A 20947-nucleotide genomic window follows, 5' to 3' on the forward strand; every position below is an offset into this window, starting at 1 on the left:
AGATAAACAGTAAAACTCTGTTTCGACTCAAAAATTACATTTAATCTTTAAAAGAAGTTATCTGTAAATACGCACTTAGCACTATATAACAGACATTTCAGTGAAACTATCTCTAATGTGGTGAGAAAAAAAATGCAGAGCATACTAGAAGCTTCTGTGTTTACTTACTTACTTATTTTATGTACTTATATACTAGTAATTGTCAATCAAGGGAAACACACTTGGCCAAGTCACAAAAAGGAGAAGTAATTTAATCCATCGACAAACTATGTGTACACAAGAGATAATGAAAAAGGAGCATTAACAGCTAATGTGCTTTTAGGAAATTGGGGGATACTTTCCCGTCAGCAATCATGAAGGGATTTGTGCTTTTAATAAATTCTTTGTTTTACTTTCAGGTAGACATAATTTTATGTCAAGCTGATGATTAATTTTATATTTATGAGTTTACAGTCAGGTTTATTCATCCACTCACCAACTAAGACTTGAGGCTAAAGACACTTGCCTTTTCACAATTAATATTTAGGTTATTATTTATTCAATAAACAAAACTGAAATTGCAACAGGAAAACGACTCCAAGCCAGAAGCTGGATCAATGTGGCCTTTGCAGGCAGACAGCAGGGCTTTATTAGATTTTACTCACCCAATACGAGTAGGTCACCATTGGTTCTCTACTGTATAGCATTAATAAATAATCACTTCAGATACAATAAGATGTAATAATGTTTCCTCTTGTGCTGCCGATAATGTCGCAAACAAAGCAGAATTTATTAATTTATTTTTTGAGATTCCTCAAAGTCTAAATCCGAATAAAGATCAGGCCATGGGATGGTGTGAACTCTTCAGCTTCTGAGGGAGGACATGGCTAAAAAAGTTTGAGAGCTGTGTTAAGAAAATTATGAAGTAAGCCCCATATTTACTTCCTTGAGCTATGATTTCCTGCTGTAAAATTTAGCCCCTGTGTGTGTTCATCTCCTCCAATTGATTCTATATAGCGCTGCACATGGGACACAGCAGATTAAGGGATCTGACAAACTTTTCTTCTCCTGTGATCGCCTACAGCAGTCTGCAGCCATGTGTTGACTGTCTCACACTAATCTGTCCTTGGGTATTTTAAATAATACATTTCAAAGTACAGGACTTCACCCTCTGAACTCATCTGTGGCACTTGACACATCTCCAACTGGAAGCCGTCTGGACGGATGACTCCGATTTATCTGTGAATTCCTTTGATTCTTAAAAGCATTATCTTGGTGAATTTATGAATTCCTACTGAATAATAATGTCTTATCTAGCGACCTCCTGGTAACACAACAGCATTAGTAATTGCCAGCTGTGATTGATCACAATCTTTTCTTGGATCTTTAATGCATTTCTGCCAGACAGAGAGAGTTTAATATTTATTTCTCCTGCTAGAACTAGGCCAAAAATCACTCAATATTTTTAATTATAAAATGGAACAAAGTGTGTTGTCACTTACAACCACAGTAATATGACAAGAGATTAATTACTGTAGCATTTTTGGGACTATATTTAGTTGCACTTCAAATTAGCTTTCCTTTGGCGTCCAACCTCTTTGAATTTCTACATAATAAGAAAGCTACAGCACAATTAAAATATTAAACATTAAGGGTGTAAAGTACGTGACAACTCTTCCTGTTGTAGTGACTACAACATGGCTCACTGCAGTCTGGCCAAAGTCTAATTAGCACTCATCACCGATATCAGAAGACACCCACAATAATTTCATTTCTTTATACGGCAGACATCAATGCCAAACCTCTCCATAGTTCCCCAACTGTTTCGCATCCTGATAAAAAGAAAACAAAACCAAAAAAAGACATTTTTGTTTGTAAAATACAATGATTACATGCTCAAGCCACACATTACTCACTCCACTTTATGGTTTCACCACAGGGTTGTCAACATCTTATAATAACTAATAACTAAAGGGGCAACGCACAAAATAATAATAATAAAAAAAAACAACAACCTTGAATCAATGAAAAAAAACAAACAAACCGCTGTGAAGAGGTTGACTCATATTTGAAGCATAAAAGAGCTCATTAAATATAAGAGCAATTGTAATTTAAAGAATTTTTCCCCCTGATATCACAGTGATATGCTGATAGGTATTTTTAAGCTTCAATAGCAGAAATGTCTGGAACGAGGGTTGAATTTATTTGGTGCCAAATGTTCTAAAATTCAGAAAAATTTCTTCGTATTTTAATAAATACATCCAACAATCTTCTGTAAACACTGCTGTGTTTACGTTTCAGGCACAGTGAAGTGTGAAGATGCTTTCAAAATATTTCAATCAATGAATAAATAAACATCATACAAAGTGCACTGAACAAAAATGATCAGAATGATTTTGTCTTCCACAGTCTTCCGGGCAGTAAGCAGGTGTTTTGTTTTTGGAAGCATCTTATATCTGCCACAGCTCTTCTGTGGATTTATGCTGTCTCAGCTACAGGAGACGCGTTGGGCACCATATCATCAGTTGCAGAACTCCTTGTTCTTGTTGTGGCTGAGAAAGGTTTTTTCGGATGCTCGGTGTGGTGTCATGCATCGTCATGCTGCAGGATGAATTTGGGAGCGATTGCACGCCTCCCTCAACATCAACTGCCCAGAAGTTTGCGCAGCACTATATAATCTATGCAAAGCGCTCTCCTGTTTATATGATATTTAAATGAGATTTCTGCCCATTCATACTGTACGTTTATCTTGTTTTTAACGCCACGTCAGCTCCACACTCACCCTCTCCAGCTCGTCGCTGACTAGCCGGCTGTCCTCGTTCACATCGAGGTATTTGAACATGGTGTCCACCAGCGCCCTCTTCTCCTCCATGTCTCTCTGCTGATTCTGCTCTCCAGTCTTCAGCACTTTGGGCTGCATATCTAGCAGCATGCTCTTTAGCTTGTTGTACTCTGACATGGTGCAGGCATTGACTGCGAGAGCAAACACACAGATATGGAAGAAAAGACATTTGATTAACCTCAATTATACAAATTTTATCCTTTTGGATTGAGGCTGTAGAGTCAATTTTATCGTGTGTGTGTTTTGAGCAAGAAGTGAGGAAAAGATGACAAGGGAGTAAACAATGTGTGTGTTTGTGTGGATGCATTTGAGTGTTTTTGTTTGCGTAGTTTGTTTTTCAATGGGGGGGGGCAATTAATTACAAGTAATCCTTGAATCCACATGAAAACAAAAGGTAAATATCCTCATTTAGACACTCTCAAGGTTCTTGTCCTTCTTTGCTGTGGGATTAGAGCAATGGGCAGGCTAGGTTCTGCCTGATGAGAACGCACAGAGGAAATGAGAGACAATAAATTAATCACAGGCAGCAATCGACATTTATTCTTCACACTAGAAATCAATATTTATGCAAAACAAGTTTCACATGCTGTGCAGCATGTGAGACTAATAGGGAGAGGGAATACAAATAAGCACATGGCAGAGAACGAGAGGACAAGGTTTCCTTTTCCTTTTCTCTTCAGTATCACTTGAGCTAAATGACAATATGAAACGTTGGTCGGACGGTGAGATGTGGTGATACATCTGTACAAGTCATAAAAGATGGCGATTACGAAAGAAAATCTGGAAAAAATCTTGGTGAATAAATAATCAGGTAACATCTAAGGTGAATTGACCTTATTGGCATTTCCTCCAACAACTTCACAACTATGAAAAGCTAGCAAATGCAAAATGAGGGGAAATGACTTACCCAAAAGAAAGACTAAAAGTTTACTCTCAGCATCTCTTAACTAATCTCAGTGGGGAGCCCAGCCAAAGTATATTTACAGTTGTTAGCAAAACTGTCACTGTAGCAAAGTCAGCGAGGCCACAGGAGGAAGACAATGTCTCCTGCTGGGGCACTCCATGTTAAAATACATACATCCATTAAAGATGCACATATTTTTATGCTTATGCAAATCCTCACAGAAAGTGTTTCCTGTTGTGTAAAATGTCCCATCTTAAAGGAAAGCTCAGGGTGACCCATGGCTAAGTCACTAGAGATACTGAAGAATCTCACCAAAGTGGTTGAAAACAGGACAAGAAGCAAGTTATCAGAGAATATGGCCTGCTCTGTTACACAAACTGTCTGTGTATAAAAATGGCATCCAGCTTGAAACTTTGAAATTATTTTATTTTGAAAAAATAAAAAATAAAATAAATAAACAAAATCTGCTAGAGGTGTTTCAATGGATGCTGCCGTCAGGGTGATGGCTCACCTTCCCTTAGCAATGTGATTTTAGCTGTCTGTACAACACCAGACTTTAACCTCAGGGAACGCTTATGAACTTCTCTGAGTCCTTTTGGAAGCAAACGAAAAACAACCGACTTTGTTGTTCAGGTGTGAAGATGGTGAGATGTCTGGGTTCAAGCTCCTAGCCGACATTGCAGGTATCTTATAGCACAAAGGCAATAATTCACCATTTCTTTACTGTCAACATAAAAAGACAGAAGCCAACACCAATAAACAACTTCTGAACTATTGTCAACGCTCCTCAAGCACAATGGTCCTAAAGACGTGAAAAAGGGGTCAAAACATAACACACACAAACAAAACACACTATTCAGCCAGGTGGCAGCTGCCAAACTGTTTTTAACAAATGTCTCTCAAAATGACGTTTGCTTTGAGCTGTGGATTAATACACATTTGATACAAAAGTGTATACTTCTGTTCAGTGCTTCAAAAAGAATAAAATGTTGAAGAGGAGAAAGACGCCCACCTATGTACACATGTCCATTTGTACAGGTAAATGTGCGATAATAGCAAGAGAAAATGCTAACGGAGGCGAATGAATGTGAAAAAAGACTGCAAGACGTGTTCATGTAAGATAAATAATTCAATCAATAAAACAAAAAGTTTGAAGGTACAAATAAACTCTGAAGGTATAAAGTGACAGGAGGACCTGGACCAGAGTTATAAACGGAACTATAAAGTGGAGAATTCAAAGTTCTTTCTGTCTGTCTGACAGTGAGTGAGTTATTGTTCAGTGTTACAGCTTAGGGCTGGAAAGAAGCCCTGTATCGCTCACTGTAAAGTATATCTGTAGTGCCTTGAGGTGACTTTGTTACTATTTGGCGCTATATAAATAAAATTTGATTTGATTTGAAAGTGACAGCACATATAAAATTATGAGAGTGGAGCTCCTTGAGTTTCGGTTATGAGGTCCACCAAGTTGTAGTCATCAGATTTTACAGCTTTCAAAGAGCTGGAACATTTTGTTTGGTTGGTCGACGTCAATGCCAAAAAAAAAAAAAAAAAAAAAAAGAAAAAGAAAAAAAAAAAAGAAATAAAAAAGAACAAACAAATAAACAAGAAACCGTCAAGGGAGGAAAATCTTCGTTGTTAACGACTTGCACGCCGCAACACTGACCAACCCGTGTTGCTCATTACAACACAAAGACTCGCACAGCCCACAAAGACTCTGTGCACACTTTTCCACAAGCAAGCAGTCAAGTCAAGGTCTCAGCTAAATCCCTGTTCAATGTTATTCCTGCGAGGGGGATGAGGCGTGAGAAGGATCAGACATGAGGGATCATCACCTAAATGTCATCCGTGCCCCCGTTCTGGAAGGACAGAAATATATAGCGAGAACAATCCTCTCTTTGCTCAGATTTATTCTGGCCCTGCAAATATCTATTCAGAGGGAAAAAAAATTATATGTATTATGAAAAGACACGTGAGAGGATATTCTACTGTGTTACGTGCATAAAAATGGACATTATAAAGGAAATTTAAAAAGAACTTGTGTGAGAGGAAGCATATTCAAGCCATGTTGCTAAACTGGCAGAGACTTATTAAATTAATTTAATGACTGAAGTGAATGACCTTGTTATCGCCCCAGGTACTTTTCTAACTAATCCTCAGTGTTACACCTCGATGTTAGAGCGAATCTTTGCTGAAGTGAATGCCCTTTGATTCTCATTCTGCTGAGTGCAGCAGCTGCGGCAGTGGCAGAGAAATATCTGTCTGTATTACGGTGCATCCACCCTTGACTCTAACACTACTTTATTGTTCTAGAGGGACTGGGACTCTCTTTATTGCCCGTTTGAAATGTTAGCTGCTTAAGTGAGTGATCCGAAGCTGCTCGCACCATGGACGCCCAATGTCCCGGAGATGGAGCTCCTCTCTGCTGCTCAAAGCATCCTCTGAGCTCACACTTTGTAAATGTCAGGTGGTGGAAAATAAACAAAGCGCCAGAGAAGAATGTCCCTGTCATGCTGGGGGTGGACGAACCGACTGAGAGGACAAAAAGTCCGGCATTGAATGATTCTCTGGAAGGTATGAAATTTAAAAAGTGCAATAAAAACAGAGATGTGACAGGTTGGGGAAACATTTAAATTAACCACTAATGTGTAACCACTGATTCTGCATAGGATAAATTCTGCTATGTTTGACTAAATGAAGTCCAAATCTTACCTTGTTCTCTAAAGTTGTAGTTTGGATCAACGAGAGAAAATAATTCTTGTTGTCAAGTTCTTATGGAGGTTTTTGAAGAAGCAAATCTAACATCTGCATCAACCAATATCTTAAAATCCAATTTGCACTGTATTTTAACCTTTTATGGGCGATTGTGGAATAACCAACAGCTCATTTACAAACTATTTTCAGAGCTTTGCACACTGCAGCAGGTCCTTTTTCGATGATAAATGGTAACAGAATACATCACAAACATTTCATCCAGGTGAACAGCATTTTACAGTTCTCCTCTCCTTGTAAAGGGTTTGAGGGTATTTTCAATTAAAATCTGTAAAATCAAAAAAAGCCTTCAAAACTTGAAAGAACCAGAAAATGTTCATGTTTTTTTCAAATCATAAAAAATTTAAATATACTTCCTCACAACCAATCATCCAGTTCTGACGTGGGAAAATGATTTCTTCCTAGCAGAGGTGGTCATGGTGCTGGGAAGCCTTCAAAACAGATTTGTCGCTTGTCTACTTCAAGCGTTGCTTGGTAGCTCTGTATTGACAATTTCAGAGGAGAAATTCAGGCAGTTCAAAACAGTCATAGATCCAAAGTCATTCAGATTTGAATGAATCAACAATGCTAAACATTTCTCCTGCACCTGCATGAGTTCTTGGCACCAGCTAAAAGACAGAGAGAGAGGAAGGGAAATCGAAGACAGCAATCCTTCAGATGATGAAACCTCACTGCGCTGCCCTCCAGGATGTAAAAGTGCTCCATGTTAAATTTATGTCTGCCTGACCTCCTCTGGCTGAAGTGATGGGATTATTTACTGTCATGCTGTCTGTGTGCTGCTAATATACAATGGTGATGGACCTCCCTTCCAGATAATTATGAATATGATGGACACTCTTTGCTCCTGAGGGCAACAAGGTCTAAGAGAGCTGAGCCAATCTTGGAAGGGTGAGACAAGTCAGTGGAGAGCTTCATATTGCATAATCGCTGTTGGCAGCTGTTTAAAACGGCTTACTGTGTGCTTCATTGTCTGTCCAGCTTTTTTCCTGAGGCTGCTGTGACTGAAAGCACTTAAATTTCTTTAATCATAGTCAAGTTCCAGTATGATCAACTAAGAATTAAATGTATATAATTTTACATCCTTTCTATGAAGGCGTGAAAAAGACACTTAGCAAATAAGAACGTACTTTAGCTGAGATTAATAACGATTAATATATTTATAGTTTCATATATAGCTCATCAAGTGTAAGGTTCTGCTGCTTTTCTCAATTGTGATGCAATTAACTGTATTTTTGACTCTGAGTCAAAAATACAGACAGACAGACTTGAGTCTGTATTTTTGACAGACTATTATCAGCATTCTCTTGGGTGGTGGCTTAATTCTACACGAGGGATAAATGAATCACTGCATTTTTCTGAGTCACTGAAGTTCAGTAGCAAATGTACGCAGCAGAGAGAATAGTAGATTGTAGCAGCACTTATTACTGCATACTACGGTTGACAGACAGTTTAATGCTCCTTTGGAATGAATCCAAGCAGCATGCGAGGTATTCTGCAGGAAGCACAATAAAAATTCCAAAGACATATATTTTCTATGAATATGAAACCATGGCACAAACCCAACCATTTGCCAAAATCAGTCTGCGCAGAATGCATGTTCAAAGACGGTGGAAGAATTTTGCAGCAGCAGCAGCAGCAACATCCTGGACCTTCAGAGAAGTAGGAGTGTGAACTGTGCGCCGACTGTCTGAAAGTCAGCCAACAGGATCAGCTGCGAGGTGTCACGACAGACCCCGAATGGCACATTGTGGTCAGACTGGGGCGTTAAAGTAAATCTTGGCTTTTTGAATACGGGACTGTTCTTGGGGAGTTTATTAACGGCAGTGTGGGAAATAATCTCATATCAAAAGCAGTAAAAAGTGATGATTCCTGCATAGTTTTAAGTGACACCCACGATTTCCGGCTAATACATAACCCCCGCTGACGCTTCTAGATATCCCAAGTGCAGGAAAGCTGTCTGCCAGTTTGCTTCACCATACATTGAGTAGAGTGGATCACTGTGTGTGCTCACGAAGCCTTATCAGAGTGTGCGCAGGTTGGCACCGACTAAATGAGAAACCCATTGCAACACTGAAGTTATTGGCACAGCAGTGAAGCAGAAATAGTCTGGTAGTATTCGGTCCGTGTCTGTTTGCAGCCCAAATCTTCTTCAACTGGCTTCTCAAAGTGCATATCAGCACTGTACACATCAGCCCTGTATCATTTCCTCACGCTTCCAGAGCCAACTCTCTTTCACATTCACATCCTGAACTCCCAACAGCGTCCTGTCACTGTGAAGAAAAGTAGAATTTACCAGCAGATCAATTAAACGCTTATTGTAGTAAAACTGAACACTGCAACTGGATATTATCAATGTTAATAATGTCACCAGAATATATATAACTACTGGGATTGTGACAAAAAAATCTATTAATTTAAGAATCATGATTCTCCTTTACTACGATTCAGAATCGATTTAAAATGTCCCAAAATCGATTTAAAAAATAAATAAATAAAAATCTGCAGGCTGTCTACGGGACGTCCTGACGTCACCACGTAGCCAGTTCAGGAACATGTGGATGCGTGGTAAACACCAAAACAAAGAGGAAACTACAATAATGGAGGAAAGAGATTCAACCGGCCCCACCCTCGATGAAGGCAAATATTTGGACAAATTTTTGTTTTTACCTAGAGCCCTATGAAATCTATTTTATTTTTTCCCCGTTTAAATCTTTCGGTTTTTAATTTTTGAGAATTCCATTTTTAGCGTTTTACGCAAATTTAACCCTGAGAAAGTGTTTTAACTTTTATTTTTGTTAGTTAAGCAATGTGTGATATTGCTTTTATGCAACAGTTGCAACGATTCCATCTAAGCATGATAAATGTTTAAAACTTAATAAATGTGAAAAGGACACTTTAATGTCTCCATTTGTCATTCTGTCTTGCAGAGCAGACTGGAGTCGATCACGAGGATCCTTTGCACACCTATAGATTGAAGCAGAAATCAAACGGTTTTCAAATGAAAATCAATTTTGAATTGAATCGTAGATCCAAAAATCAGAATCGAATCGAGAGAAAGTAAAAGATTCCTACCCCTAATAATTACTGATCATTTTCTATTTATTTGATATTGTTACAAATCTAATGCACATTGTACTCACAGTAGCGAGAAAAAGTATGTGAACCCACTGCATTAATTTCTAATAAACAAGTTAATGAACAAACAAACATCACACAAAGAATTACAAACTTGTGTCGTTATTGAACACGTAAACATTCTGTTAGATAGTCAAGCCTTGGATTTAAGATTTAAGAACTACTACAATACAAACCATTGGCGGCAATAATCTAAAATAAATGCTTCCAGCAGCTTATCTGGTTTCTGGTGGATTAATCTGTATAATTTTTCCTCCCTTCCTTCCTGAGCTAATTCGACTCAGCCATATTTTTGTGGTTTTCCTGGTCTGGCCCTCTGCAGATCGCTCCACAGCATCTTCACAGCTGCTTCTCAGCAAAAGTTCAAAGAAATCTCACATGTTTTGTTTAACTTTTATATTTTGAACAGTGGACATTAAAGTTGACAGGATTTATTTTTAAGGGTACAAATATTATGATTGAGGAAAAATTTACTGTCCAAAGACATTGTGTTTGGGTTAATTGGCGACTCAGAATTTTCTGTAGGTTTGAGTGTGACTGTGAGTGGTTGTTGGTCTCTTTCTGTCTCTGTGTGTCGGCCCTGTGATGGACTGGCAACCTGTCCGGGGTGTACCTCAACCTCGCCCAATGTGAGCTGGGATTGGCTCCAGCACCCCCTGTGAGCCGGAAAAGCGGTTTGGGCTGTAAAAGCAGGAGGCTACTGCCTTATGGAGACTCAACTGGCCTCTAGAGTCATGATGACCTACATGGTGACCTGTATGACTCTCACAGCAAACAAAGAGCAGATTTTGGTCAGTAAAGGGTCAATGATGACAACACAAAGAATAGGCAGATCCTCAAAGGTAGCGACAAACCGTAAATACAGCTGCACTTGTACCCTCCGCTTAGGTGAAGCGGATTTAGCCAAAGAAAATAATTACCAAGCCATCACTTCGGCTAATAAATTGAGACTGGGAACAAGCTGAAGCGTTGATTACATTTTTAGCACCCCTCCCTCACCCCCCCACCCCCCCCACCCTCACCTACACCTGCATAAGTTACAGTAATCTCCAGGCCCTTCACAACTCTTGCTGAGGCCTGCAAGCCACTGCCTGACGATCCCAGGAGTATACAGCTTTTAAATTGCCTGGATGTGGTGACTAGAGGAAGTGGCCGCCTCTGGCTGTATGTGGCCTGACTGAGCCCGAATGATGACAGACTCTGGACTAACATCTAACATTACCCTGCCCAAATACTGCAGTGACCTTGTGGGGAAAATGGGAGAAAAAAAGAATGAGCAATTTTAAGTAACTGAAAGAAAAAGGTGCACATAAACAAATAACCACTACCACCGCTAACATGCATTGAATTTTGACATTCTACTTCTGTCCCTCCTCTGAAATGGCATTACAATCATCCCTTATCTCCCCAGCCTGATAAAATCACAGGATGTCCTGTTACCCCGATGGATTGTGTGCGAAATGAAGCTGAAATCTGTTGGGCCAAGGTAGATGGATAATGGCACTTAGGAATGTTCCCAGGACAAACCCAGTGTGCAAGTAAGCTTTCTCTATTCTTGTCTCAGTAGGTAATAGAACAGTGCACTCTGCTCAGTCATCAAATCCAACTGTGTTAACAACTCCATACCGTGTTCAGTCTGCTCAGACGCTACCAGCAATTTCACAAATGTTGAACATTTGTTCTCTTACCAACAATTTAGTTTTAATTAATGACACAGTCACCACCTACGGTCTTGAGTATATACTTTTAATCTCAAGATGCTTAAAGAATATTACCACTGCACCAATTCTCACAAAGTGAGGCCCTCCAGTGAAAGAAAGACAACCTCAAGCTGCTTTTGTTGAACTCAACATATCTTACTTATTTTGGTATCACAGAAGATCTAGCATACTTACTGAAAATTGCTGAACAGTTCTGCAAAGCAGCGGTGTAGTCCACGTGATACGCTGGTAAACACTGTATACCCACGAGAAAAGGTCGGTGATTTCCGTACACCCTCATAAAAATGTGTGATAATAAGCAACAACATCATTTTGTGACTGCACTTTCACTCTTTCGTCCCTTCTGTGTTACTCACTTTTGGACGTCTGGGGCCTCCGTAGCCTGTGGCCTGAGGCCTGTGAGCTGTTGCTAAGCAACTGCAACACACTTGTTCGGCTTTGAAAAACCCCGCGAGATTATTCGTTTCGCTCTCAGAATTTGATCAGTCTACCTGTCAAGTTAGCGAGCGGTAAACATTAAGGAGACATGAAACATTTCGGGAAGCTTTCCCCTCCTATGACTACGACAGGAGAAGAGCCAGGTGAGGCGGCTGTCCGATATAAGGTGACAGAGAACGAGCGCGGTAAGTGAAGTTAGCATGGTTGTCTGTAGTCTCAAAATGTCTATGCATTAGTGAGTGTGTTGGTGTTCATGAGGTGTTGCTGATGAGTGCAAGTGTAACAGTATACCCACTACGAAAAAGTAGACCACACCACTGCTACAAAGCATTTCTGTAGTCAACCTGAAACTTGATTTTTTATTAAGAGAGAATTTCTATCACTACTGTCAGATGTGTTTGCTTTGACTGATCAGATTTTCCTGTCAAAAAAAGGCATACACAGTGAAAAACATACCATTTACCTTTTTTGATGGAAGCCATGTGTGTCAGTAGAGTTAGTGAAATTCAGTTTTTAACTGTAAAACTCTGTATGATGTTACCTGCAAAAAAAAATAAATAAATAAATAAAAAGAAGAACACTGTGGCAGCCAGGCTGTCACATGTCAGGAAAGAGAATATTGGAAAGTGCACTTCAAATGAAAGCCTTTATCAAACTAACCACATGATCTTTGAATAAAAAGCTGTAACTCTGATAGAAAAAAAAAAAAAAAGCCTCTACAAGAAGCAGAGGCAGATCTACTCTACTTCAGTCACACAGAAAGAGTTTTGCTATATTGTTAGCAGTTATCAATACTAAAGCGCTGCAGTATATAGTTAAACATCTAAATTCATCCTGCTGTTTTGGCAAGCCAACCAGCTTATTTTAGAAATGCTGTCAGCTGCCTGGAAATTTCTGAAAATTGTTGAGAAGTGCCTGTTGTTATGGCTGCTCTAAAAAAAAAAAAGAAAGAAAGAAAGCATGGACACTTTAATAGCAAATCCATGAAGGAAAATTCAAATCTCTTCTTTGCTGGAAAAAATATTAAAAAGGTTGTTTTGACTCATCGTAACCTTATAAATGTCTGTGGCGTTGTGCCTTCTGCGTACATGAATAAAATTGCACAAAACACTTCACTTCTCAAATGACAAACCATCATGGGGAAAATAATGAGGATGGAGGGCATCCTGAGATTGTCAGTGTTTCAGTCGATATTGGCAGGTGCGAGTTACAGTCCCCCCGCACATTATGCACAGATGAATGCTGCAGAGCACTGACATTTAAAAAACTAGAAAAAAAAAAAGAAGACAGAGATGTATACATATATGCAGAAAACCTATCTTTCTTATTCAAAGACAAAACATTTCGATGCTTTCTTCTTTTTTTTCTGAGAACTATCTGTGAACATTTACCTTAAGAATTATTTCTTAATTATTTCATAACTTTCAAGTATTTTGCAGGGATGTCTTTTGACAGAAGAGATTCTTTATTTGTTTCCTTGCATTAATATAAAAGCTGAAACCGCCAATTACACATCAATTGCAGCTTAAAGTCAAATGACACTGAGGTTTAAAATCATTTGTATGGTATTTTCCCCCATTTTTGGGGAATTCTTGACACAAGCAACAAAAGTTAATACACAATCAGCATCTTTCATTGCAAACAGCTTGTACGAGACTTTTGTTTTGATCCAAATATTCAACTTTAACAGTGAAAAAGCAAATGTTAAGAAGAACTGGTAGAGAATACGCCACAATCATGCCACACCAATGGTGTTTTCATTACCATCAAATGGAGCAAACATAGGGAGCTCATTTCAACTTTGATGACAGCCCTTAAATTATAATGAGTACGTTTCCCCTTGAGCTAATGAGAGACAATGCAATCAGCTGTTAATGTGGTCATTTTTTCCCCTCCCAGTAATTACAATACAGTATTTTTTCATGGTTGGTAAACAAAGGTAGAGCTTCTATTGCCTCCTCTCATTGTCTAGGTTCATTACTAACTTATAAAGCTTCCTACTGAGGTTCCTTGGCAGGAGGAAGCGGAGCTGCGCAACACAAACAAGAAAATCTGATTTTTGACCATGGACAGATGTATAACATTGTATGTTATTCTCGTATTTTAGTCCTGAGATGATAAATTTTAGATTTCCAATGTGATATGAAACTCCTTTCTGATGAACGACTTATTGTTCTGACCATAAATTGTTCCGCATCCTCTTTTTGAGGTAAAACAGGTATAAATAAATCAAATAGAACAAGACATCAGAGTCCATTTGATTGCACTTTATAACCAATTGTCTGCCCCGAGGTAGACTGGCAGTAGTAGACTGATTTTAACTCAAAGCCACTCTATCTGCCAGCTGGTGAAAACAGCAACAGAGCAGGCCATTAGAAAAAGCCACCAGAAAACAGAACTAATGAAGGGAGAAATTAACAAAACGCAAACAAATAACACATGTATTTCTGAATTCCCTGCCTGGCTGTTGTTGATATGGCTTTCCTCTTTGTACATCACCTCCTTTCTTCATTATGCAAAGCTATCTGGGTCACACACATCTTCCACCATTGGGGGAAGACAAAAAAAAAAAAAAAAAACAACCCCAACAAACAAACGAATAAAATAATCGACAAAGAAGGTACAAGAAACACGTTTTGTCAAACTTGTAGTTTTCCATTAACAATGAGGTGACCTGGATGGACTGTGATTTGTTCAGACCTTTCTACCTCAACACTATTTATAGAAATGACCACAATGTGAATGTCGAACAGGAGAATTTATCATTGGGGCTGGGACGTTAATAATAATAAAAAAAAAAAGTGTGCACCATTTCAACTCCGTGTCCCTTCAGAGGATTGCTTCTAAAAAAGACATTTTTCTTTCCTTCTTTCTTTTCATCCAGCCTTTTTCTAACTGTCCTCTTCATAAATTCATACAATATAACACACTATCAGAGACTAAGGGTTTCCTGACATAACAATTTCATAGTACGAGAGCAAGAACCTGTTCTTCAGACAGCAGCTTGTCAACTGGAATGACAAGTTTCAAAGCCCGGGATATACTGTTATTCAAATACCCATTGGCTTGCTGGCCCCCGAAGATCCAAGGCCTAGCCTCCATATCCCTTTGTTCATGCCAAGAGTGTCAGAAAACACACAATTCCTAGATGAGCTGTCTCTTTGCTCCGATGTGTTAATTTATTTTTTAACATGCCATGAAGATTTTTAAGACAAGAAAATGAGAGACAAAGAGTGGCTCATTCATCCAGCCTTCTTCAGTTCACTTTAGGATTGTCATCCAAATCGTAATGAAGGACTGAATGTATGAATTAAGTGTTGGCAAGTGAGTGAAGAAGCAGATTTGTATATTTTTAACTATCAGCTAAAGCGGCTGGGGAAAAAGGGGAGAATAAATTGGCCGAGTTTATTAAAATATGAGGCAGCAGTGGAGCAGATTCAGGCCAGTCGGTCACATGTACAGTACAATGTGGTGTTACACTGTGTACCCTGGAGGAGTCTTGCTTGTCTCGGTGACTAATCTAAGAACTTTGGTGAAACACAGGTCATCGCTGCACTTTATTTAATTACCAAAAACCCTGTCCATGTGGGAATGTCCGAGCAACAGAAAAGGTAGAGACAATTTGTCATTGAGTATTTATCCATGATTTTTGCTTTCTGCTAAGTTAGAGTGAACGTGGCGCGTCACAGGGAAGTAGAAGTACATTTTCCACGATTCCAAAGCAGTTTGTCAGTAAATAAATTATGTAGTTAAAGAGCTGAGCACTCACTGTCTCACCACTGTTTGCTGGATACAGTTATTTCTGAATATTTCTTCTGGGACATTATCTTACCAGACAGACTTAGCGTAATTATGCTATTATGCCGTGGATTCAACTTTCTCTGAACCAACACTATGACTACAGGCAGAGAGATTCTATGAAAAAGGTCTCATTAACACGCTTTGTGGCATCCAGGCACTTTCAGTTGCTCACACTGCTGCAGCAGGCAGTTGTTTTTGTTTTCGAGCTGCTCTTGGTGTCAGTAAATCGAAGCATGATGTATGCTGACGACAAACCCTTATGTCCCTGGTGCCTTTTCATCATTTGGAATAATTAATTAAAAAGGCAATTAATGAATAATGCAGAAAGAAAAAATAAAAACAAAATTCAAGCAATTACAATCCCAAACAGTGGATTAACTACCAGCATCTCTAGGGGGTGCGTAAATATCAATAATAGCCCGTCATTAGTTTTAAAAAGACCATAATTGTTTGACATTTTAAGGGAGCCCTTTTAAAGTGTCGATGCAGTTTCATGCAGTTAGTAATGTATACATTACTGTATTTATTATTTGTGGCACAAATGCAGTGGCGTATCAGCAATCAACACTTTCACTATCACATATGATTTACTGTATTTCTCCCATCGTTAGTCTCATGGACACACTTATATTCAAGCAATATTTAACAGACAAGTACATTTTTTTCTAATAGAAATTTATAGGTTTGTGTCAACTTTCCTTTCACAGAAGCATCCATCTTAATATTGTTTGTATTAACTAGATAAAATTGCATTAGAGTGCAGAGACACATTTGTATCCTATACAGGCAGACATTTATGGATTATGTTAATTTAACACTAATTTTCTATACTTATGTTTTCCCCGCAGCTCTAATCTATTTTGCCCTAATCTGACAAGCTTTATTTGTAGGTGGCAATAAAAGCCATTTCAGCTTTGTGTTTGTAATTCTCGTCATTAATTTTATGTGCTCAAATGAATAAACTATGAACTAAATTATTCAATGACGAGATGTTAGATTTTCCTTCTTTATCCAATCTTCGGTTACATTAATGTTGTGCAAGGTTTGGAAAACAATCTTTCATTTCCTCCCATCAGATTTAAAATGCCTTAGTAGACAATCATCAACCATTTTACCATGCTACATAAATCAAAGATGTGAAGTTCACAGTTGGCGAGGCTTAATATTTTAAGGCTGGGATAAAAGACTTGTTAGATGAGGCAAAAGCAGTAAGAAAAAAAGTAGAGAAAAAAGTGAGAAAATCTTACTGCCTAAGATTACTACAAATCTTGCTGACACCAGTCAAAACCTAATTGGCCATACTCCACCACCTGAACCCTATTTTACAAGAGATGTGAAGTCAAATGTGTAATTTAGTTGTATATCAATTTGGCTTCCTGGTGAGAGGCCTTTTACGCTGCTGAAGGAGTGAGTGTGCTAACAGGTGTAGCTCAAGGAAAGCACCGTTCTAACTACACTACACTGTTGCCTAGAGGCTGTTGTCTAACCTCATTAGGAAAGACAGACAAAGGTGTCTCACACTCACACACACACACAAACAATCAGAGCTGAGATCAAGTGGAGTTAATATTGTCCAGACCAGTAAACAGGTGTTTCAGAGCAGGGGAGGTTAGATCAGGACAACTCAACCAACAGGTGCCAACACGTACAGTACTAGAATTGCTACTTTAATCAGCCACTGACACAACAGTTTTTCAGCCCCAACCCCAACTTCTATTCCAATGCACTCATAAATATACTCCTCAGGGACAGGAGGCAACAAAGTGCTCCAATTCCAATGAATACACAAAGATGTGTTTAGCAGTAAGTCTCCATGGCTGAACTGACTAAATGACTGGTAAGCTTAGTGAACAGTAAAAGAAAAGAAGATCACATCAGCAACTATTCTGCTACAGTTCAGCTCGACAGTGCTGTGGAAATCTAAGTTATTCCGTACTGCATCCTATATCAATAATTCATTGTAAAGTGCTGGAACAAGCTTTTCATGTGAAAATAAAAACATTTGTGTGGTGCCATATAAGGTGAAAAATAACAAAAGCAGGTAATTCATGCAAAGCCAGAGCCTTCTGTCTCTTCTGGACCGAGTCCAAAAGGACACAAGAAAACTAATTTGTTTCATATGCTGAAAGCAGACAAAAGCCTCTTTGAAAACAGATGGGGCCAGTGATTGAGGATTGCAACTGACCTGGCTAAGACCTGCATCTCAACCTGTTTGTGTTTTTTAGGGCATCCAAATCATGGGTCTTTTATAAAGCTCTCCTGTATGACTGTCTGTAAAACCTGTGTTATAATCTCCCCTTTGAATTGCCTGACTCGGGGTTTGTGTAAAGAGTTTTAATGGCCTGTGATAGATTACGTGTAGCGTGAGAGGCTTATCTGACATGGACAGGAAGGAAAAAAAAACCCAAAAAAAACCAAAAACAAAAAATAAAAACATGGGGAAATCTTTGGCTCTGTAAAATACTGCCAGTTTTGATTTCCCAAAAATACCATTTACAGCCTTCAAACCTCTTACTCCACAAACATTTACTGGCACTGTACTGTAAAGCTGCACATTAAATATACCTTCAAACTACCCTTGAAAAACTAAACCCTAATGCCTTCTGCCAAGTCAGTCACTGTTTTACACATTCCTAAATCTCAACTTGGGTCTTACCAGACTGCACTTAGCTCACTGCCTACCAAAAATAAATGTTTCATATATCCTCCATCTATCTTTGTAAACTTTCACTATCCAATTACGTTGCTATAAACATCACCTCCCTGAAAACTCCCTGGGTCCATTCACAAACAATGTCAAACAAAGTCTGATTGCAGTGTTGTAATCCTACCCCTAACCAACCGGCACAGCTTATTTACGAAATAGAATCAGGCAATGGACTTTTAAACACCTGTTGCAATTTAAAAGTCTTAAGCACCTAACAAAAAATTTCAGCTCCAAACTCATTACCTGAGAGAGGGTGCTGCCATGTTTGGTTAAAATGGGTGTCACATGATGTATTGCTGTGATGATAAGCTGTAGTATTGAAGCGGTGTTATAGCCTGAAACTACCTTGGTTTTTAAAGCACACTGATCTTACTGATTGAAAGTGGGTGAAAAATGAAGGTTATAACAAAACAAGGCTGCTGGTGTGAATCTCCAGAAAATCTAGGCAGGACAGCAAATGAGAAACAAGATTGTGAAGAGAAGGTTTTTCAGTTCAAATTCCCTGGACAGAGCAGGAAAAATTGGTTGGTTGCAGAACATAATGAGTAATCCCCCCCCCCCCCCCCCCTTCGACCAGTGCTGTCAAGGTGTCCTTGTGCAAGGCGCTTAACCACCCACCTGTTCCATTGGACCTGTTTACTGGAATTCGACTGAGATTGCATGGGGCACCCCCCGAGGGTGTGTATATAAAGGTTAAAAAGAAAAATCATCCACATTAAAAAGGTTGCAAAGTCCAGAGATGTGAGCATTTAAAAATATAAACATCACTTTGACATTGCATCCTCCCTGAACACCTCGCCCCCACAAAAATAAATAAATAACTAAAGTTTGATTAAAATGTCATAGTCAGTGTGAATATATAAACCACAGCCAGTCTAAAATGCGATGGTGTAAAAGCATTCAAACTCGTCCACCTTTCAATTACCATAACAAAATCTTGTGGTTTCATTTGATGACATTGGTGACAGAGGATATATTAACACAAAATAAAACTCCATCTCCAACACTGTTTATAGCTTTGAGGCCATGTGTGGGAAGAGACACAATAAGTCAGGTTCTTTTTGCTTGCTTTTCATGAAGTACCACTTTAAAGGATGAAAAACTGAAGATGATAGAAGCAGGCTCCTTAAAAAAAAAACAAAAAACAAAAAAAAACACTCACATATGTGCATACACAGATACGCATTACACAGTGCTCTCTATTCCTCTGTCTCCCTCCTACTTCTAATTTCCATTCTTAAAACATGTGTGATTTCTGTCTCCTTGGAGTGCTGCAGTGCTCCTCCGTGATTACCTACAACTGGTGCTGCTGCAGCCACTTCATGATTTAATCAGGATGAGACACTTTGACTTTGTCATTGTTTCTCTGTGTGATCCTCTCCTGCTGCTTTCCTGCCTGCTCCCTCTTCCTTGACTCCTTCCTCTCCTCTTCTCCCTCCCTCCCTGCCTCGATGTTTTCTTCACCCCCTCCCCAAATCCATCTGTTTTTTGGTACCAAAGGTGCCGAAAGAACGTTCTCAATAGAGTCTTGTAAATAATTCAAGTCACTCACATATTCATCACTGTAGACAATCACACACACAGATGGAAATGCTTTACGCATGCGCACCATGTATGCAGATACAGTGACACACACACACACACACACACACACACACTCATGTACAATCGTCCATCCCTTGAGGGAATCACACAGATGTCTGGGCACCTGGTGATCTATTCTAAATGCTGCCACTTGTCATGTCCAAGATCTAATTTACAGCCCAGGTAAACAGTTTCAGTCTCACTTTGCTGAGGAAACTGACATCAATCTTGTGCTAATTGTTTGTTCTTACTCCAGAATTAAATTAAGTAACTGTGTTCTGTGTTCTCGTCACTCCAAATCCTGAAATATTACTCAGCTTATGAAGATGACTCGAAGTCAAGCACTTCATATTTAAGTTGGTCATTCATTTTCTCTGATCTGTTTGAAAAAGACTAAGACACCATCAGTGAAATATACTGGGCTGCAAAAAACAATGTTAAAAATGTTTTGTTTTGTTTTTTTTTTTCCATCTGAGCTAAGGTTCAGAAGATTTAATGTAATTGATGCCATCATGAAAATAGCAACTTGTAAATCTGTAAATTTCCTTTTTGCTTGTGAAAAACATTTTCTGCCCCCTTGATGCAGTAACACTAAATAATAACACTGAAAACAGATTAAGGATATACCTTAATCTGTTCTTTTTCTTTTTAATACCTTCTACAATGCCATTGTTTGTAGGGGCGAAGGCTTAAGAAACACGCTCTTTGTATGAAATTGAATAAAATTTGTTTCAGTCATCTCAGACAATGTTAAAATGAAGTGGCCTTTCCTTTCTTCACAAAATAAGTTTTAGTGTTAAACAAGTGGAAACGTCTGGATAACCCTTTCATTAAACATTAAGGGCTCTATTTTAACAGTCCAAAGCACACGGTCCAAAACCGGTGCAAATTTTTTAAAGTTGTTCATATTCCTTTTTCCAATAGTTCAAATGGGTTCTACTAAGTCTTTTAATTAACTATGGTTGCTCATAAAGTGCCAAAATGTGCATGCACCTTGGCTTATTGCTATTTCAATGACACAATGTTACACACAGAACTGGATTCTCTTTGTGGTCACGATGAACACA

At 38.8% G+C, this 20947-nt stretch overlaps 1 protein-coding gene across 2 annotated transcripts in view; it reads right to left on the reverse strand.

Annotated features, from left to right (window-relative positions):
* fstl4 (follistatin-like 4) overlaps positions 1 to 20947 on the reverse strand; it is a 283334-nt gene that overhangs the window by 53975 nt on the left and 208412 nt on the right. For both annotated transcript variants that reach the window (XM_029518729.1, XM_029518728.1), the window contains exon 5: positions 2762 to 2952. In XM_029518729.1, coding sequence (XP_029374589.1) covers positions 2762 to 2952 — 191 coding nt within the window. The remainder of the gene's footprint in view (positions 1 to 2761; positions 2953 to 20947) is intronic.

This window comes from Echeneis naucrates, chromosome 14 (genome assembly GCF_900963305.1).
Source record: "Echeneis naucrates chromosome 14, fEcheNa1.1, whole genome shotgun sequence".
Classification (NCBI taxonomy): domain Eukaryota; kingdom Metazoa; phylum Chordata; class Actinopteri; order Carangiformes; family Echeneidae; genus Echeneis; species Echeneis naucrates.